General features: G+C 41.5%; 2 protein-coding genes across 2 annotated transcripts; one reads left to right on the forward strand and one right to left on the reverse strand.

Moving 5' to 3' along the window:
- Positions 1-7,106: 7,106 nt before the first annotated feature.
- On the reverse strand, positions 7,107-8,314 carry SERLADRAFT_404730 (uncharacterized protein; the record flags this gene model as incomplete). The annotated part of the gene is made up of 7 exons (XM_007312476.1): positions 7,107-7,145; positions 7,201-7,307; positions 7,459-7,808; positions 8,017-8,028; positions 8,113-8,132; positions 8,179-8,188; positions 8,307-8,314. 7 exons carry the CDS (start codon positions 8,312-8,314, stop codon positions 7,107-7,109), a joined length of 546 nt encoding a protein of 181 aa, XP_007312538.1.
- A 1,122-nt stretch (positions 8,315-9,436) lies between these two features.
- SERLADRAFT_432245 (uncharacterized protein) lies at positions 9,437-18,655 on the forward strand (the record flags this gene model as incomplete). The annotated part of the gene is made up of 9 exons (XM_007312477.1): positions 9,437-10,199; positions 10,277-11,327; positions 11,385-12,124; positions 12,188-12,275; positions 12,326-12,667; positions 12,723-12,781; positions 12,841-13,040; positions 13,091-13,609; positions 18,284-18,655. 9 exons carry the CDS (start codon positions 9,437-9,439, stop codon positions 18,653-18,655), a joined length of 4,134 nt encoding a protein of 1,377 aa, XP_007312539.1.
- Positions 18,656-20,460: the final 1,805 nt, after the last annotated feature.

A 20,460-nucleotide genomic window follows, 5' to 3' on the forward strand; every position in this document is an offset into this window, starting at 1 on the left:
TGAAATTATGGACATTGTTGTACTTTTTTCAAGTTGAATTATGATTTATGTTGAGCTTCTGAAAGCATTTCTGAGGTTATTATACCCAAATGCTTTGCCTAATTCAGATATGTGTTCAGCTGATTTTGTGTTTTGTCGGTCAAAGCTAATAGATAATCAGGTTAATAACAAGGTGATTCTGTTCCCCGAAGATATATATTCACATATTCACCGAACTTCAAGGTTATATAGACATGTCCTTCACAAAATCACTAACAAATTTGCAGTATCTCTCTGCCCACTCGGAAAGGTTGTTTTCAGCCTGTGGAAAAGGTCTTGAGCACACAACAAGGAGTTATGGCTCATTTGTCTATGTCAAAGAGCTGTTGATGGTACAAAAAGGGTAATAAAAAAAAGGAAATTAGAAGCTGACAGAAACCCACCAGATGAACTTGTGTATGAAGACCCTGCTCAATCAGATGAATGAAACATAGAATATGATGAAGATCTGGTGGCCAATCTTGATATTATCACCAAGGAATTCCATGATCACTACTTTAGATTCATTCCAGACTTGCAATCATCTCACACGTATGAAAATACTGTTATAGTAGATGGCAAACCTTAGGCTGGCCTATCATTGCACAGAAACCACTTACCATTTGATGAGATGGACAATAAAGATGATGATAGAATGGTGGAAGTAAATGAGAGGGCAGGGAGGATAACAAGGATGGACATGGATATCCACCAGAAATGGAGGGATCTATATGGTCATAATAACACAGATTATGCAGATGCAATGACTGTTGACACCCCTCCAAATAAATGGGAACCATTCAAGCATGAGCTGGACTGGAAATTTGCACAGTGGGCTGTGAGAGAAGGTATTGGAAAGAATTCACTAGATAGGCTGTTAGATATACCTGGAGCTTGTGCTCTATCCTATTTCTCTAGTTAAAACTTCTGATGTTATATTGGTAGTTCACGGACAAATTAGGATTATCATATCACAATACTCGTGGTTTATTCAAGGTCATAGACAAAGAAATTCCTGAAAGAACAACTTGGCACACAAGATATCTATATTTCCATGATTGACCTAATAAAAAACATTTGATTTAATATCAAAACCCCCTTGATGCCATATCCACTTTACTTGGAAATCCTTCACATGCCAAGGATATCGTTTACAAGCCCAAGAAGATTTTCACGGATGCAAGCAAGGAGGAGAGGCATTATAATGAGATGTGGATGATAAAATGGTGGCATTCTGTACAGGTTTGTTAAAATTTCATTTATATGATTCTGTCCAAGTTCCTGATTCAGTCCACAAACTTCAGGCACTCCTTCCAGATAGCGCATCAGTGGCCCTGTTATTATTGCAACAGACAAAACTCAATTAACACAATTCTCAGGTGACAAAAGTGCATACCCTGTATATCTTACTTTAGGCAATATACTCAAGGCCATCAGATGCAAACCATCTCAGCATGCCTGTATATGGATAGGCTATCTCTTTGTCACTAAGCTTTCTAAGGAGGGTCTGACTGCCACAGAGAATCTATACAAACTCAAAGGTTATTTCACTCATCTATATGTATGATCCTGGAGCCTCTTATTAAGGCAGGAAAAGAGGGGACCAAGATAACAGGTGGAGATAGAGCTATTAGAAGGGTCCATCCTGTTCTAGCTTGCTACGTGGCTGATTATCCTGAACAATGCCTTGTTTCTTGCTCAAAGTACGGGACATATCCCAAATACCATTATATGGCAGATAATTTGGAGAACAGAGAGCCTGGAGATGAAAAGACACCTATTAGAACCCAGGATGCCATTTGTACAGCCATGGTAGCAAATTCAGTATTGTTGTCCTATAAGGCATGCATGGAGAAGGGCATATCCTGTGTTGAGCACCCTTTCTGGGAAGGCTTTCCTTACACCAATATCCATTGTTCTATGACACCAAATATTCTGCATCAGCTCTACCAAGAGGTTGCTAAATGTATCATAAAATGGTGCCAAGAACTCTTCAGAGCTGAAGAATTAGATCAAAAAATTCATTGCCTCCCGCCCTCCTATGACACTCAAAATTTCAAAAACAGAATATCTTCATTATCTTAAATATCAGGCAGTGAGTGTAAAGACATGAAAAAAATTCTTTGGGGCCGCCTTGTTGGCAAATTACTCAAGCAAGCAATAATCTCTATCAGATTACTCCTGGACATCATATATATAGCTCAATATCCCACTCAGTGACACTACTCTGGGATATCTCTCAAAAGCTATTGCAATGTTCCATCAGAAGAAGTCTATCTTTGTATTATTGGGAGTCAGAGAAAACTTCAACATCCCTAAGATTCACTCTCTTCTACATTAGGTTAACTCAATCAGGTGTTTTAGGACCATTGACAACTACAACACTGAAATGTTTGAACATTTTTATATTGACATAGCCAAAGATGCTTGGAGAGCATCTAATCATAGGAATGAGCATCCTCAAATGATTGCATGGCTCACAAGACAAGAAAAAGTGGCGTCTTTTGAAAGCTATCAAAAATCTCTACTATTATCTACCCCACATACCAATACCCTCAAAACATGCTCTGGATTAGGCATTCAATTGATAAAATTACCATCTTATCCTCTTCAGCTGCTTCTGTCAATTCAACAAAAAATATAAATGTCCAGGCTTTAAACGTGGTTTGAAAAAATTCCTCAATCAACATCAAAAAGGGCATCCCAGTCATTTATCCAAAAATCAAATCTCATTATTCTCCCTACCTTTTAATGCACTAAACAATTTTATAACCTCAAGCTCACCCCTGTTCAAGTAGGTGATGATGCTGCTGATATAAAGCATGAAGTGATTAAAGCCAGACCTGGTAACAATACTGTCAAGGCTCAATTTAACACTGTATTAGTATCGGAGTCCTTGAGTGCAGAGTAAACTGGGGTTACAGGTGAGTATAATATATCTTGATCTAGTTCTATGTGTTTCATAATTTTCACGTATCAGGAACTAGAGTTGGAATATTGAAAGTCATATTCAAACTTCCTACTCATATTCACACCGGAGCATTTCCAGCTTCCAATGCTTGGCCAAAAGTTCCTCTGGCTTATATTGAATAGTATACTAAATTTAAGCCTACAGCTGAACCAAGTCATATGTTGTATGTGGTTTCAAAGCCTAGCACAAGGTCAGATAGTACACCAGTAAGCACTATAGTTCCTCTCACCAGTTTACAACAAGGATGTCAGCTTATTCCTATATTTGGAAAGGATGTGGTACCTGACGATTGGGAGTCTAGTAATGTTTTGGATGTTTGTGATAGGTTTCTACTAAACAATTAGTCTGGTTTGTACCCTTATCAGACTATGTGGTAGAAGCACATTTAATTTATGCCTCCATTTGATTACCTACTGTCATAACATTGATAAAGCTCCAACAAATAATTGATTTGGTTTGTATCCTTACCAGGTTACATGGGTAAAAGGTGCATTTGATATAGCTGGTGCTATAGTTACATATAATATTTCAAAGCCCAGATGATGCTGTTATATTTGGTATAGCAACCTGCCTAGCTATATAGCTGTATGGTTTTTCCTGATGTATACAAAAAGCCATGTTTGACATTTATAGATCACTTTGTATAAAGCAAACAGAAAATCCAATTTTTTCTGGTGAATCAACCAAGTTTTCTTTTTTGGCTGAAAACAACAAAAACAGGAGGTTGTAATGGCAAGCTAACAGTGAGCCCAGCTTGTCTTGGGTTTTGTCCCTGCCGTATATTTCCTTATTTTACCCTCTGATTGCCAACAAAAATACAGTACAGGGTGGGAACAAGCCTACTAAATTACTATCCAGAAAATAGAGGGTCCAGGACTATGCAGAGGGTGATTTCTTGTAAAGCAATTGTAATCAGAGAAATTCAGAATAAAGTAAAAGATATGCCACAAAAGTTTACAGTAGGTTGCATATCAATAGACCAATTTTATTTTTCATTTTCATTGTCTCTGTTTATCATTGGAGCTTGATAAATGTCAACTTTCATGTTTCATGCAGTTTCTTTTCAACCAGTATAATTTAATATGTTTATTAACACCCCAAGAGTAAACAATGGCAGAAAGAATGGAAAATGAAGATTGGTCTATCAATATGCAACCTGCTGTACAGCAGTAGATACAGCCATACACCCGGGCTCCTCCCCATTCACTGTTTCAAGGTTCAGAATATATCATATAGAATAGAGACAGTTGATTATCCTGGCATTGTAAAAATGCACATGCTGAAAAAAGTTTGAAAGTGAGCTGGACTTTGATTCTGAGCCCCCCCACAGCAGCTGGACTTTGACATTTTTAAAGTAAGCCAGCCAGTGACCAGTGACCTTCAAATGATGACTGAATTTAAAAATATAGTGTGGGTGTCGGTTGGTTATGGTTAAAATCTCAATTTCCTCTAAGCATTGACATCCTCATTTTCATTCTCTGTTATAGATAGGTAGTAGATAGGCTCAAGTATTATTATCAATTTTGAGGTTTAAGTCTTGCTGCGTTGCATTTTGATGCAATGAATGTCTTTTATCACAGCAACAAAAAGGAGAATATTGTGCTAATAGTCCATGCTTTGCAAAAAAAAAACAGTCTCAACAATTAGCAGCTATGGTCCATAGCAAAATCCCAATTTCACTGTAATCATTGCCAACACCCAATGGTATCAGCACTGCTGTTTTGCTCCCAGTCCCACCCCCGGCAGTTTGGCACATACTAAGATTAAAGAGCCAGACACTTTCAATGGCTCCAATCCCAGGAAGCTTCACTCCTTCATTTTGCAGTGTCAACTGAACTTTAATGACCATCTGGGCACATTCCGTACTGACCGGGCTAAAATCTTCCCATCTGGATGGACAATTACTCAAAGTTTCTCTCTGAACTCTGCTCCAATTTTAGGCCTCACAACCCCACCAGAGATGCAGAGTGCCAGATCAAACACCTCCAGATGTGCAAGAATCAATGTCTAAACAAGTACATGGTCAAATTCAACCATTTTGCCTCCCAAATCCAAGGGTGGGGCAAAGGTGCACTCTGTGATCAGTTCCACAAAGGACTCCCTTTGAGGATTAAGAACAAAATCACCCACATTAGAAAGCTGGATTCTCTTGCAGAGTTACAAATCCTTGCCCAAACCATTGACTCTTGCTACTGGGAACAACACAGCAAAGTCAGCAGGGAAACTACTACCTAGCCCAAGTCCTTGTCCAACACCAGTACTGTGTCCTCCTTGTCTTCCGCAAAACCTGCACTCTGTGGAAGCTCTTTTTCCCATTCCCACTCTCATCACCCACCCACTCTGAGAACACCAGACTTGTTTAACAAACTTGGAAAGGATGGTAAACTCACTCTGGATCTTGCCCTAAGTTCTCCTCCAGCACCACAAAAGCTTATGCCACTGCAGCAGTTCTGGAAAACAAAGTGGACACCACTGAGGCAGAAAAATTGTCAGTAGTCCTCTATGCTCCATATGGGTTGAGGACTGCATTGATCCTGACCGTGCATTAATGGGAATATGTCTCAATGTGTATGCTCTTTCTGATACAGATTCTCTCATCAGGAAAAATGGGGGTAGCTATATAGAGCTCTATAGCACTATAAGTACTTATAAAGCTGTTATAGTGGTCAAACCTGTTATAGAACCCCTGCCATCTATAGAGCCTCATATGGCTCTATAAATGCTCTTATAGATGTTGGAAATTGTTGTGTGGCTGATTGAAAAAAATTAACACAGACAGGAGTTAAACTCTCAACCTGCTAGTCAGCTCTTGGGTGACTAAGCAACCTACAGCCACACATCACATTTATCCACTTACACCATAAAAGCTTATAAAATGTATTATACAGGTGTTATATATTGACCTTTCATAGACTTAGATTATTTTTTTACTCATTGTCACTACTTATATTTGGATAAATCATTATTCTTATTTTGTGAGTATCAGGGATACAAACTACTATTTCACTAATACAGGCTACATAATTAATTAATACTGGATGATTTATTAGCCCTTTTAAGCACCTTGAACTATATTATAACTATGACCTTTACAGCTATAGGAGCTATGTAGGCTGCTATAGGCTATAAGAGCATTTATAGTATCTTGCCTATAATAATATACTTGACTCCAAACACTTTTGGCCTCTTTCTATTATTGAACAAGTTTATTAGATTAATCCAGAGTTTGAGGGAATTATAGATACTTCTCCCCTTGGTTAAAATTTTGCCTACTACTGTGCTATAAAAGCTATAAGAGCTATGATTGCACTGATAGTACTATAGTTTCTATGAATGTGTTTATATATATAGGTGGTGGCTATATAGCACTATATAACAAAAGGGTTTTTCCTGATGCTCTATGTATCACTTACCTCCAAATATCTTCTAAACACTCTTTTTACAGTTCTAGTAGACTCTGGATTGTCACATTCGTTTGTGAACACCACCTTCATGAATTCTAGTCAACTTTCTCCCTATAGCATTGCTCCATTCAGACTCCACTTATTTGATGGAACATCCAACTCTCTCATCACCAAGGCAGTAGACTTACCTGTCCATTTGCCCTGCGGAAAAGTTACTTTAACAATGTTTTATATCACCTTGTTGGATCTGTCATGCTCTGCAGTTCTGGGATACCCCACTACAATCCATTAATTGACTGGGTACTGAACAATATTTTATTCCATACTCCGGAGACTTCAAATGCCCAACCAACATCAACTCCAATCTCCGACCCCATGTCTCCGGACATATCTCTTGTAAACACAGTCACCTTCCACCAGGCTTTTGAACTCGAAGGATCCACCCAATTCACTATGCACTTATCCCAACTCTGGGCCTCCTTTGTCACTTCAGTCATCCTCTAAACATAAGCTATTAGCCTTAACTATCTGTGTAAACCTATGAGGCTAAAAGGCTATTTTTTTGGGGATTATCCCAAGTAGTTCATTGAATCTGGGACCATCCCAAAAGTGGGCTGATCCCATATTTTGGGATGATCCCACATATTGAATCACATATTATTCTAATCAAATACCTCTGGGGCATATGTACAGGTGTTAGCTTATGGTAAACATCATATGGGGGAATCATGTTCCTGCTTCCCAATGTATTCCTACAGAGAAATCCAGCCCAGAAAAGTTTATATAAATAGGATGTTTCAAACACACCACATTGAAACTGTAGTTGAAAGATTTTTTGTACTGAACAAAGACAACCATAGGAGTCCTGTTGGCAAGAATATGAGATACCGAGTTGCTTGGGGCAATAGAAACATCTCTATGACTGATTTAAAAAGGTACCATTAGTAGAAATAGAAAGGAAACAAACAAAAGAAAAAATGTACAGCTAAGCCTGGCTATTCTCCTCCTTCATCAACTCAATAATTGCCAAAAGGTGCTCAATCAACCGCAGATGAGTGTGCTTACATTCAACAAGCTTCTTGTTCTCAAAAACAATGGCCTGTTTATCTAATAAAAGTTTCACCTTCTCCTGTATGCAGGCCTCCTGCCCCTTGACTAAGTTGCATATATCGTTTACCAGGGCCTCTTTTTTGCCTGAGATGTTTTGCTGGATCTGATTTAGTTGAGCAAGTTTGGCAGCTACAGTCTGGTAGTTTTGAAAAAGCTGGGTGACATAAGGATTTTTGAGAAGTTCAGAAAGCAGTAGATGTTTGATGGATATGGATATGCTGAATCCTGCAGCAGAAGGAAGCAACAGAGGCAATATGTCTGTAAAATGAGGAGTAGCTGTAGGTGCGAAGGGATTAGTTTTCCCACTGTCAAAATTATAAGAATTGGAGTCTGGATTTGACGACAAATTGCTCGTCATTGTCTGCAGAAAAAGTGAGATGAATGTGTGTACAAGTTGTGGCTAAGACTTATAGCAACATCCAGCCAGTTCCTAAAATGGCACTAATTGTACATCTAGATCAATATCAATCAAATCAAACATGCAGTGAGTTGATCACAATCAGATCAGCTCACTGCATGTTTGATCTGATACCACCATGTCAATATGTTATTTTTCTCTTTGCTATCCTTCTCAAAAACTCACTGTAAAAACGGCTAGAAAACACTTACACTGGCAGAGTGATATTGATCTATTGAATATAGGAAATCATAGTCAGGAATTTGCTACACACTTACATGAGTGTATCTATGCAAATACAAGCCAATTGCACAAGTACAAGGCTACAGGTGACTAGATTTTGTCTATTTCCTTTTATTTAGCTCATATATTACTCATATATTCTAAGTTTCACTAGAATCTGTACAAGGCCATGTAGATTGGAGTATATATGAAGATATTTGATGTCAAAGTGAATATTCCTGGCAGTCAAGATGCCTCTGAAACTGATGCTATATATGTAGGAAATAGTTGTGATGATGTTGGAATTACTGGTCCAGCCATAGATTCTGATTCTAACTCAGAAATTGATGATGGGGACTTGTTACATTTTCCTGGGGACCAAATTGGCGGTAATCCTGATGATGTCAGTTCTTCAGGAGTTGAAGAAGATAGTGTTATGATACACAAATGTTCGGACCTTTAACTTTCATTTTCAGTTTTCACACACTGTGCCATGGAGCGCTTTCCTTTTTGTTCAAACTCCACTTTCTCGTGCTGTGCTGCTTTCTTTATTTTTAGATACAGAGTCTCTCACACAGTGGAGCTGGTCACACGGGCTGCACCCTATGACATCATCAGCCACTGCTTTCATCAACTGTATAGTACATAAGTACAAACACCCTGTATTAATATATAAACCCCAATAGATCCAGGAGACTCCCCAGCAAGTCCTCCTGTTGCATACCCACAACTAACTCAGTCCTATCCTAAGGGTTTACCCACTCCCACCTTCCTCACTCTTGCCTGTCTGAGTTGTGAGCCACAGTACTAAAACTTTGGTTGTTACAATATTATAGTCACAATGTTGTATGTTGAGTGTTCATTGACAATTTGATATAACATTGTAATGGTCTTGCATGTTGTTACCAGTATAGTGCCTTTCTGATACTTTGTGATCAACCTCGATAGCCACTGTTAAGCCACATCAAATAGCAACTGTTTTGGTGTCTGTGTGTCAACTCTGCCTGGGATACAAGCTTCTCCCCGTTTTCCTGATGTATGATGGCCAAAATAACATCTATAATGAACATTATATATATGAATCATGACTTTAGCGTGAGTCAAATTTAGAGGTGTAGAGAATAGATCGTGGTTTGGCTTTGTTTACTGATTCGAGGTTAAGACTTCAAGCTTCAAGTGGCGTGCAGAACTTGAATCCTTAGCCCACTTTTACCTAGGCCTATACTTTTCTTTTACCTCGAAGTTTCACTCATTTTCAATAGAAAATTCGACGTGTTCTGTACTAGAGCCTGAAGTGCATTGCAGTAGAGCTCAATGCAACAGACAAATCTCGAACATGAAAGAACTCGCAACTTTTCTTCGTTACCCGAAGGAGCCCAGTTATCCCAAATACCCAGTGCTGGCCCCACATACTTAGATGGTGAAATCGACGTCGGTCTTCCACGTCACCATCTTCTATCACTTCAAAACTGCTCACCTGAAATCCTGTATATTCCAGATTCACATATTCCGGACCCCCATCGCTTATCTTCCACTCCGCCTGGTCTCTCTTCCGCAGGCTCCTCTTCTACATCTAATCGATCATCTGCTTACAATAGTTCTGGAAGTGCATTGAACTCCAATGACTATGATCGTGTTCACATGATGTCTGGAGTAGAGGGGGAGATTGGTATTGCTGTAGGGATTGCGTCAGGAGACGTGTCTCATATATTCGCCGAAGGAAGCGCCCGCTCATCGTCTACTGGACGAGTACCGATCGAACATACTCGTTGGTCAGAGTATTCAACTAGCATAAGGTCGAGGTCTTCATCAGTCGGGTATAGTAATGTGAGCAGTCTACTCGAATCTTCGAAATCACGCGAAAACTCTAGCTTTGATCTGGAATGGAAGACAGTCGACGAGAAAGATGAGGCTGAATTGATGACCAGTGATGAGGCTGATCGCATAAACGACACCGAAGATAGCGATGCCGACAGTGGCAATGAACCCACATCCGCTGTTATGATCGCGGAACAAGGCCGGGGTCTCATTCTCAAGGCTGATGGAACACCTATCGTCCAGCTCAGTGTAGAACCAGGTGCGCTTCAAGCGGCCAATCTGGTGGACCTAACGTCTTACTATTCAATATTCTGCTTTCGGAATGAAATATTTTAGGCACTACACATCTGTTGATTGGATCTTCAAGTACTCCCAATGCATTACCTTCATTTCTTACTGTTTCACTACCACAAATTTGCAACACGCTTTTGGCTTTGGATATCTCTGCAAACTTCCTCGTTGCATTGCCACCCGCTTTGGCTTCATGCAGACTTCTAGAAGAAATTAATATATCTTCAAATCCCCTGCGCGTATTACCTGTATTCCTCAATCAGCTCTTCTCACTTCGCGTTCTCATCGCTGATTCAACGGGAATCAACAGTCTCCCAATCTCCTTATGCGAGCTTGATAAGCTACATACACTAAGTATGAGAAGGAACAAAATGCTATCCCTCCCTAGTTGGCTTTGTCTGTTGCCCTCTTTGCAAGCTCTATATCTTGATGGCAATCCTTTTCGTGGGCCCTGGCAAGCCCTCGTCGAGCCATTAATAATACAAACACCCACTTGTCCTACGTCACCATCATTGCAGTGCTCATGGCCTGTGGATAAAACGATCTCGAAGGGTTCATCCATCGGGTCTGATTCGGAGGAGTTAGAGTCGTCCTGCGTTGACTACGAGTCCTCTATTACCATCTTCCCGCAAGGGGAAGATTCTTCTCGGCCACCTCCAAATCTGCCATTGGAAGGTTCAACGACAAATACCTCGATCCATGTCGAACCGCAGACTCCCGCACGTCGTTTGGTTCGTACTCGTACTGCTCCTAATAGGGCTTTCTCCGGCAAAGCACGACAGACGAATTCACAGGAGGTTGGTTGCCTTCAAGATTACGAGCTGCGCAAAATGAAGAGTACTGGAGAGCTGAAGCCCAGCTGTGAAGGTTATCTTGAGCCTTTGACACTTTCCCCATCGCTATTGGTCGCGCAGTCCACTACATCGGTTTCCAGTTCAAATATGCTTAGCATGGCTAACCTTCGTCCCCGTGTGGATCGTCCAGCCGTTCCCAAGCGCTTCGCCAGTTTAGGTGTTTATTCAGGCTTTGAGGCAGATAGCACTAGGTCCCCAGTCCCTCAGCGACCCGGCTACGATGATGAGGACAACACGGATAAGTGCGTTTTGTATTTAATTGAGATTTCTGTTGTTGAACGAGGTACTGTTTTTTCTAGTGCCATTATAATAGAGTCTCCGTCAAATATTTCTGTCCCACAAGAATGGGAGAGAGGCCTGGCATATACGCATGGCAAGCAAATCAAAGACAAGACTGGTCGTTGGGGATTTCTGAAAAAAATGTCTATGGGTAAAATTAAAGCTGATCCAAATTCTGCAGTAGCTCTGCGATCTACTATTGCACATGACGAAGAAGCTAGTCATCCCCCGGCTGAGATGCACCATAGTACTTCACCCTATAGTACTTCACCCCACATCGAAGTTCGGTTCTCCACCACAGGTAGTCTAGGACGTATGGTGAATAGCGCTTCCCCTATGAACCTACCAACTGGTTTGGAGCGGAGGACTGAATCAATCCCCAGGCAATCAATCCCTCTTCCCGTCGATCCACAGCCTATGAATAGCATGCCGAAAAGGAGGAGTTTTTTGCCTGTTGACGGCTCCGTCGATATACCTATGGCTTCGATATTTGACCATTCCAGGAATGCCTCCGTTGATGATGATGTTTATCGCAAAAAAGGAAAGGATGGAGCATCATATACCAGAGCTTTGCGCTCAATCATGGCATATCTCAAAGATATGAATGATTTAGGCTTGTCTCCAAAGAGTAATTCGAGCGTATCACGATCGTTATCCGATCTAAAGCTAGATAGGAACATGTCATCACGACATAGCTCCGCTGTCGATAACAGAACCGACCTGGAAGGATCCAACCATGCAACCGCTGAGAGTGGTATTGGTCAGTTACGACCCGTGGATTCTATGGCCTTGCTACATGATGGTTATCATACTCTGAGTATAGTCACTACGGATAGCGGCGGCTCACTGGGTGAGCGGAAATATAAGGATGACAAAAACAAACGATGGAGTATTGTTCGTGAAATAATAGAGTGCGTGGGTAGTCTACACTTCACCGGACCCTTGACTCATTCATGTACAGGACGGAAAGGACATATGTGAAAGGTCTTCAAGAGCTTGTTGATATCTACATCAAACCTAGCACTGGCCCAGCCAATTTAATAAGTGGTGTTGGATCTAGCAAGGAGACCATGATACCTGCCGTGGAGCGCAAAATTGTATTTAGCGGTATAGAAGCCTTATTCTCCTTTCACAAAGAGAATTTTCTTCCTGCACTAGAGATGGCTAGCGCTCCAGTCATGGAATCAGAGCATGGGTCAGATTCAGATATCAATGGACAATTATCGATAGGTGTTGCTAAAGCGGTGGCTGGAATATTTCTCAAACATGCAGCTTTTATGAAGATGTATTCGACTTACATCAAGTTGGTATTGATTATTTTTGCTATACATGTTATAATGCTGATCTTCGCATCGTAGTAATTGTGACAACTCTGCCCAGCGGATCAGATACTGGACGGCTGAACGTCTAGCTACAGGTGCCACCAGTTCACCTTATCCTATGTCATCTAACACTCATTTTTCGGTTTTGCAATAGTAATTCCAACCTCCTTCGTTTCAGCTCAGGGAATTATGTCAGACACTCCTGCTTCTAGTAATACCACTTTAACTACCAGTCAACGGAAACGAATCAAATCGTTTTTAAAGCGGTGCCGTATCAATCCCAGGCATTCACAGCTTAACTTGGAAGGTTATCTACTTTTGCCTGTCCAGCGCATACCCCGTTACCGCTTATTAGTGAGTACTATGATCTTGTTTTGAGAATGATTGAAAAGAGCTTCAACTAGTTAGAAGAACTACTACGCAGCACCCCTCCTTCCTACTCGTTGATGGATGATTCGTTGGACAGAGCTGTCGCAGAGATATCGTCCTTAGCTAATAATATGAACGAAGGAAAACGAGAGTCCGAGTCCCGTCGCAAACTTGTGCACTGGCAGGCCAGAATACGAGGCAGGTTTCCAAGTCCCTTAGTGCAGCCTCATAGGTATGTCATGAATGGGCCTCCCTTTTCGAAGCCTGATTCATTCTTCTTCACGAGGCGCCTTATCATGGATGGCCCTCTTCTTTTGACTCGGGTTGTACGCAAAACAGTCGTATCATTTGAAATTATCAATGCCCAGGGTGATGCATCTACGGTTCAAGTAGATTGTCTCGCACCAGAATTAACTCCTCGTTCTCTCATTGGTATACTATGCAATGACCTATTGGTATTGTGTAGGGATCCTTCAGAAGGCAACGATCCTTTATCACATGTCGATTTATGGGCTGTATTGCGCATGCAGACATTACCACAGCCTGCTAGCATTGTGCATGGCAATAGTGAGTCTCACAACATCATCAATACTACGCTCTAATCCATTCATGGTGGTGGTAAAGCCCTGCGGCTCGTCGATAACAAAGCTATATTGTACTTTGATGTTCCTAGTCCGTCCGATGCACTGAATTGGTTTACAGGTGCGGCCCTCTTTTCCTTCCCCTGTGGTAATGTACTCACTATAAGCATGAACAGCTATAAACCATCACATCCCCACATCAAAAATATAGGATTTCTTCTCATACGCCGGGCTATTCTGAGCTGGATGGCTCGGATTAACTCCACAGAAGGGACTAGTCTTCATGGAAATCTGTCCATTTTTTAATATATAGATTTATCGGCTTCCATATATACTCGATTTGTGGACCTGATTTAACCAAGTTATAGTATGTGTCTTTGTAAAAAGAAAATCCAGGACTGCAGACAGCCATTTTAGACACCTGAAATTAGTCCCCAGCCCGTTCAGGGAGAAAGAAAGTTAAAAGGTCCTGTGTATCATAACACCACCCCCCTTCTAAGGCTTGACTTCCAGGCAAAGAACTTATCTCTCTCCTTTGCCATCACTTCTATTAATGACTAGGATCTAAACTCTATTTGATGAATGATGTGACGGTACTGAAGGCATGGAGCTCTGTCTTCAATGCACTTTCTATCATCAGCAACTGGGAGACACCAGTGTATTGGGATTGTTTCTCCAAAGCAGAGTGGTATGGCGTGTTGGCAAGTGTTGGAGACTATGATGAGGCCATTCCGGAGGGTTTTCACTTGAAGTTTGACAGAGGGACTGTTGCTGCATTTAGTGGGAAGTTGATGAATCATGGGGTTGCATTCTGCAGTGGTGAAAGGATATGCATATTACATGAGGGAGTATATATATAAAATGTGCAAGGTGAAGACCCCATGTTGGTCAGTACCTTAACATGATCATATTATGCAGCTTCAAATGTGGAATGGCAGCAGAACTGTCTTAACCTGGGAACATCACTGCCATATGTTTGTAGCTATCCATAGTAGTTAAATGAAAGGGTGAAACCCTGGCACACTGTAGTTAAATACCAGGAGTGGGTAGAAACCTAGGAACACTGCAGATGAATACTAGGATTGAGTAGAAGCCTGGGAATGTTGGATTACTACATAATGGTATAATGGACCCAACCACAATGCCCGGTATTCTGCTATAATGTTCCCGGGTTTCCATTAATATCTCATATAAAACCACAATAGCATGTTGCAACAAGTTGAGAACCTAAGCGCTATTACAAAACACAATTTTTGGACTTACAGCTTTCTTTCTCAAAGTTCTCATGCACTTGTGCCGTGCAGCACTTTCCTTCTGTTCAGACTTTCACCTTCTCACGCCACACGGCTTTCTTTATTTTTAAACTACAAGTCTCTCACGCAGTGGAGCTGGTCACACGGGCTGCACCCTATGAAATCATCAGTGCTTTCATCAACTGTATAGTACATAAGTACAAACACCCTGTATTAGTATATAAACCCCAATAGATCCAGAAGACTCCTCAGCAAGTGCTCCTGTTGTTTACCCACAACTAACTTGGTCTTAACCTAAGGGGTTTCTCCACTCCTACTTTCCCTGACTCTTGCTTGTCTGAGTTGTGGGCCAGAGTATACAAACTCTTGATTGTTACATTAGGACTCGCTCTTACTACTCTGTCGCACTTTTGTGCAAACCCAGACCACAGGGTTAAGTGGACATCTTTCGAACAGTAAGACTTGTGTGCCAGTTGGGTGTTGAGCTTTTGCTAGCCCGTGGAAACCAAGCATGTACCCCAATCCTGCAGGCGAGCTCCTCAGGACGAGGGACTAGAGATTCAAAACCAAAAAATGATACACAGCCCTCAGTGTCAGGGGGAGTACTATAGCTCAACAGAGTGTGGAACCATTGTTGATTAAAATCTACATAACTTCTTCTTCAGATACCTCTGACTAGGCCAGGCACTTGCCTCCACCAGTTGGAGAAAACTTGACAGCTTAACAAGCAGGCCACCCCCTGACGATTGTTCAGACCAGGGTTTCATTACTATAACTTTTATATACTTTTTCAAATACTATAGTGTGGGTAGTTGGGGATTGAGACCCGTTACTCAGCTGGGAAGAGGTTGATCTGCAGATAGCAAGTGAGGACCCCCAGTTACATTTTTATTTATTTTACCTCACCAAATCGAACAATTTGACATGTCGTTGCAAACTACCCAACCCAATGTCAACACTCTGTTGCACAATATGTGTGCACAGATTTTGGCATTGACCATGCAGCTTAGCAAGATTCAGGCAAACCCCCCTGAGCAAGTTAAGCAAAAATTTAAAACAAAAGGTCAAAATTGTTGCTGACCCCGGCGCTTTTGAAGGAGACCGAGCTAGGTTTGCTGAATGGTGGATCAAGCTACAAATCTGGATCAAGGCAAACTGGGACATGTTTGCCGATAATTCTGAAATTGCGACAGCTGTGCTGTCAAGACTAAAGGGACCTGTAGCAGGTTAATACGCCCAAGTTAAACTCCAGCTGGTCACTGGCCTACCTGGGATGATCTCAAAGGGGAGATCAGTGTGACTGGGCGCGTCAGCAAATATCACTTCAAGGAAGGAAATATGACTCTATCACAGTCATAATTGATTTACTCACCTCCCTGGTTCACTTGGTTTCTAGCCAAACTGATTACACGGCCAAAGAAATTGCTGAGTTGGCCTTCACGGACTACCTCGAGCCGTAATTAGCAACCACAATTTGCTATTTACAAACACCTTCTGAACTCACCTCCATAGACTCATGGGAGTGGAGCAAAGGATGTCCAGTGTGTACCACCCTGAGTCAGAGCAAATTGGACTATAGGACAGATATTACGATCATGTATCAGTCCTAGTCAAAAGGATTGGGTCGCTAAAATCCCGGCAATTGAGTTTGCCATTAACTTGGCTCGGAATGAGACAACTGGATATTTACTGTTCTTCCTTAACTCTGGACGAATGCCCAGGGCTATGATATGGAATGAACCCCAAAAAGACGAGTATCCCGGAGTATGAGCCTATGCTCAAAAAGTCAAGTTAGCAATAATGACAGCTCACAACACTATCCTGGAAGCCCGGGTAAAACAAACAAGGAACATAAACCTAAAGTGGTAACTTTGCCCCTTTGTAAAGGATGACCTCATATACATATCAACTAAAAATTTAGCCCTGCCAAAGGGCCTCGCACACAAGCTGGTGCCGAAGTATGTCAGACCCTACAAAATCCTGGAAGACTATCATAATAACTCCTTTTTGATCAACTTACCACCCAGACTAAAGCAATATGCTGTTCACCCAGTCTTTCATTCATCCCTCCTCAGAATTCACTTGGCCAATGACGACCGGTTGTTTCCTGAGAGACTTAATACCCAAGTTGGCCTATTTGAAGATGTAGAATAGGAATGGGCAGTTGAAAACATTGAGTCCCATAAGGGTAGTCAGCGGAATGCAATCTTTGCAATAAGAAGGAAATCAGGGAAGATGACATGGTTGCCTTACCACCAACTAGAACCCCTGGGTATCTTAAAAGAATACCTTAGTTCTATGGGTGCTGAAACAATAGACAAACTTACTCATATGCCATTAGGACCTATTCCTCCCCACGACCCTTATTTATTAGTGGGACTTGTTGTTGTCAACACAGATTGCAAGCCTATAAAAACAATAATTCAAGGTCGTGATCTCATCACTTTCTCCCCAACTCCTCACCTTATCACTCATCTTTTACTCTTCACCCATTATCTCCTTATTGTCTCCTTATTTCTACCCGTTGTAACAAAAGTTTGTATACTCTGGCACACAACAAAAACAAGCAAAGAGTGGTGAGTAGAGGAGAGGATAATCTCCCTCAAGGTAGGACCAAGTTTGTTGTGGGTAAACAACAGGAGCACTCGCTGAGGAGTCTCCTTGATCTATTGGGGTATTTATACTACTACAGACTATTTGTACATGTGTACTATACAGTTGATGAAGGCAGTGGCTGATGATGTCATAGGGCACAGCCCGTGTGACCAGCTCCACTGCATGAGAGACTTGTAGCTAAGAATAAAAAAAGCAGTGCAGCCCAAAAAAGTGGAGTTTGAACAAAATGGAAAGTGCTGCATGGCACAGTGTGTGAAAACTATGAAAGAAAGTTAAAGTGGAGAATGAAATTTAGAGATCCAAAAATTGTGTATCGTAACACCCTTCCTCTATCTGCCAACCACCACCTTCCCCAGCATGCCCTCAGCTTACCTCTCACTCCTTTGAGGATAACTCTACCAATTCACAAGCCCAAGTAATCCCAACAACACCGCCACTCTTCACCTTGGTCAAATTGAGGCCTTCTTAGCCCATAGTCAAAACCTTTGTAGCGGACAAATGGAGGACGACTTACCTGCTCTGTTAGGGTACGCATATTTTGCATCTGTCATTAACCTGGAACCTCAGTTTGAGGCTCATATGGCTCTGATCAACCAAGAAGGAAATATTGTGTCTAGAGGACGGCAGCTGTTGCTGAGAGACCTTCTGGGAATCGATCCATGTCAGGCACAAGGTAGCAACCCCGCAAACAGGACTAGGCACAATGGATCTCGAATGTTTAACCCCCATGAATGACAGGTGGTAAAGAGTGTACCTGGACTTCACATTCAAATTGCAGAAGTACAATGCAAAGAGAAGGCAGGCTATTGCTGAGTGGAAGCATAAGAGGGAAGAAGGACCAAACCTACCTAATCCTCGGCAAGCGCCTCGCATTTATTGCACACCTCCCAAACATCATGCACGTGTTCCTCACCTTCCTCCTGCTCCTCCTGGTAGCCCCTCTATTCTTCGACTAGAAACACCTCTCTCATTCAAAAATCTACCTGCAAACATAGACAACAGGGACAGAGGTCAGCCACCACACATCACCAGTGGAAGTGACCTTACCCTGGATCCTATTCCCCTTCACTCCATCACCCTTCACACCACTATTTATTATGCTGATGATGTGGTATTTGAGGATCTTGATTTATCTGACAAAACCGGATAAACCCGGTCTCTGCCAAAGCAGCCATTGTTCTCCATGGAGCATAGCCACCACTCCATGGAGTAACCATTGTTCTCCTAGGAGTTATTATACTGTAGCGAGTAGCACCTCCGACTATAAGTAGTAGGGGGTTTAGTATAGAAATACCTCAGTTGTTTCTATAGCCTCTCGGGCAGTGGCTGAGTTTTACTTAGTTTTATTATTATTTGGGGATCCTGCAGATGCAAACAAAGAGACTTTGCCCCAAGAGAATTAATGTTGTTGACATGGTCAATGTCTGGAAGGGGGAATATAACGGTTGTGACTCAACTGTCACTTGCAGTGAACCATGTAGTAGCTTAGTTATGCCTGCTCTTAGTACTTGCTCATGCCACACTGCTTATTCCCAAAGCCGAGCCATAATCTTAAACTGTCATTACTTGCTAGTCATTTGTTCTCCTTTTATGACTTAGCTTATTCTTGTTTCATACATAAAGGACTCTCATATTGTAGAATTCCCCAGTGTATTCTGAATACACCAGTAAACCTTAAACTGTGATTTGGAGTGACTTGAGAGCTCTTTTATCTTCTTTTCTACTATGTGTGATATTCTGTGTGACCGTTGCATCCTGGGTTCAATCCCCGGATGGTCTACTTTGCTTTTATGTACTCTCTGTGGTCAGGTGGCTATGTGAGGTCATATGGCTAAATCCAATAGGCGGTCCACCACCCAAAAACAAAATTACATAATATGTTATAAAGTGTCACAGATTTAGTAGTTCATTGTGGTTTGTGACTCATAACAAAACCACCATTTATATGATTCAGTTTCATTTTTGTGACTCATGCATGAACCTATGGTTGAAATGATACAGTACACAGCAAGTAGCTATTTAGTGTGTCTTATAGTACTGCCCGCAATAACAGACCTGTAAATGCCCCCATTAAATAGTCAGGTATCTACCAGCAGGACTACAGAACATGTATGACTGTATAACTCTCCAATGACATCAAATGCCTATCCCATCAATGATCCTTTAATTTGATTTGTCATCCTCCAATGAATGCACCATCTCTGCGCTCTTGGGGGTGTTCTTTTTCTTGGCACTCCTTTTCTCAGCACCAAGTCAGCAGCCCATGACCAAGAGTTTTCACCCTGTCCAGTGACGCAAGCATATCTGCGGGGAACACCACCATCTGAACATTTTTTTCTCTTCTTTTTGACAACCTTGCCAGATTCCAATCTGTCCTTCAACTCCTTTCCATGTTTTATGGGCTGTGCTCGTGACAATATGACTCAGTGTCAACTTCCTGATTTCTATGCATCACAAAGTTTGCAAATTTCAGCAATTGTCCCGATATACGACAGATTTATGAAAGGCACACCTTCTGGCCTGTTAGTTTTGGTAATTCTGCACCTAGTTGTGCTATCTATTTTCTCTTCTTTCTAAATCAGTTTCCTTTTTATTCTTTTTGCTCTATTGTTCAGTATTCACTGAGCATTCTATAATTTCGCGTTTGTGGCTGATTTGTTTACCTTTGTTTACAAAACTTCGGACTAGTATTGCAGAGTCCAGTATTCCTATTCTTTAGTTACTCATACTGGACTCTAGTTTTGTCCCTGTTAGCTCTCAGCAAGTGGCTAGACACTTCCCAGAAGTTTTCAATTGGACATGGCCAGCCAATGATCTTCATGCTATGCATCAAAACAATGGCAGTCTTGTAGTTTTTGTACTCCATCTTAATTTTGTGCTCAAGGGTCTGCAATATTTATAGACATTCAACTGGCCAGATTAAAGACAATACTTGATAACACTTGCTAAGACCAC

This window comes from Serpula lacrymans (genome assembly GCF_000218685.1).
Source record: "Serpula lacrymans var. lacrymans S7.9 unplaced genomic scaffold SERLAscaffold_1, whole genome shotgun sequence".
NCBI lineage: Eukaryota > Fungi > Basidiomycota > Agaricomycetes > Boletales > Serpulaceae > Serpula > Serpula lacrymans.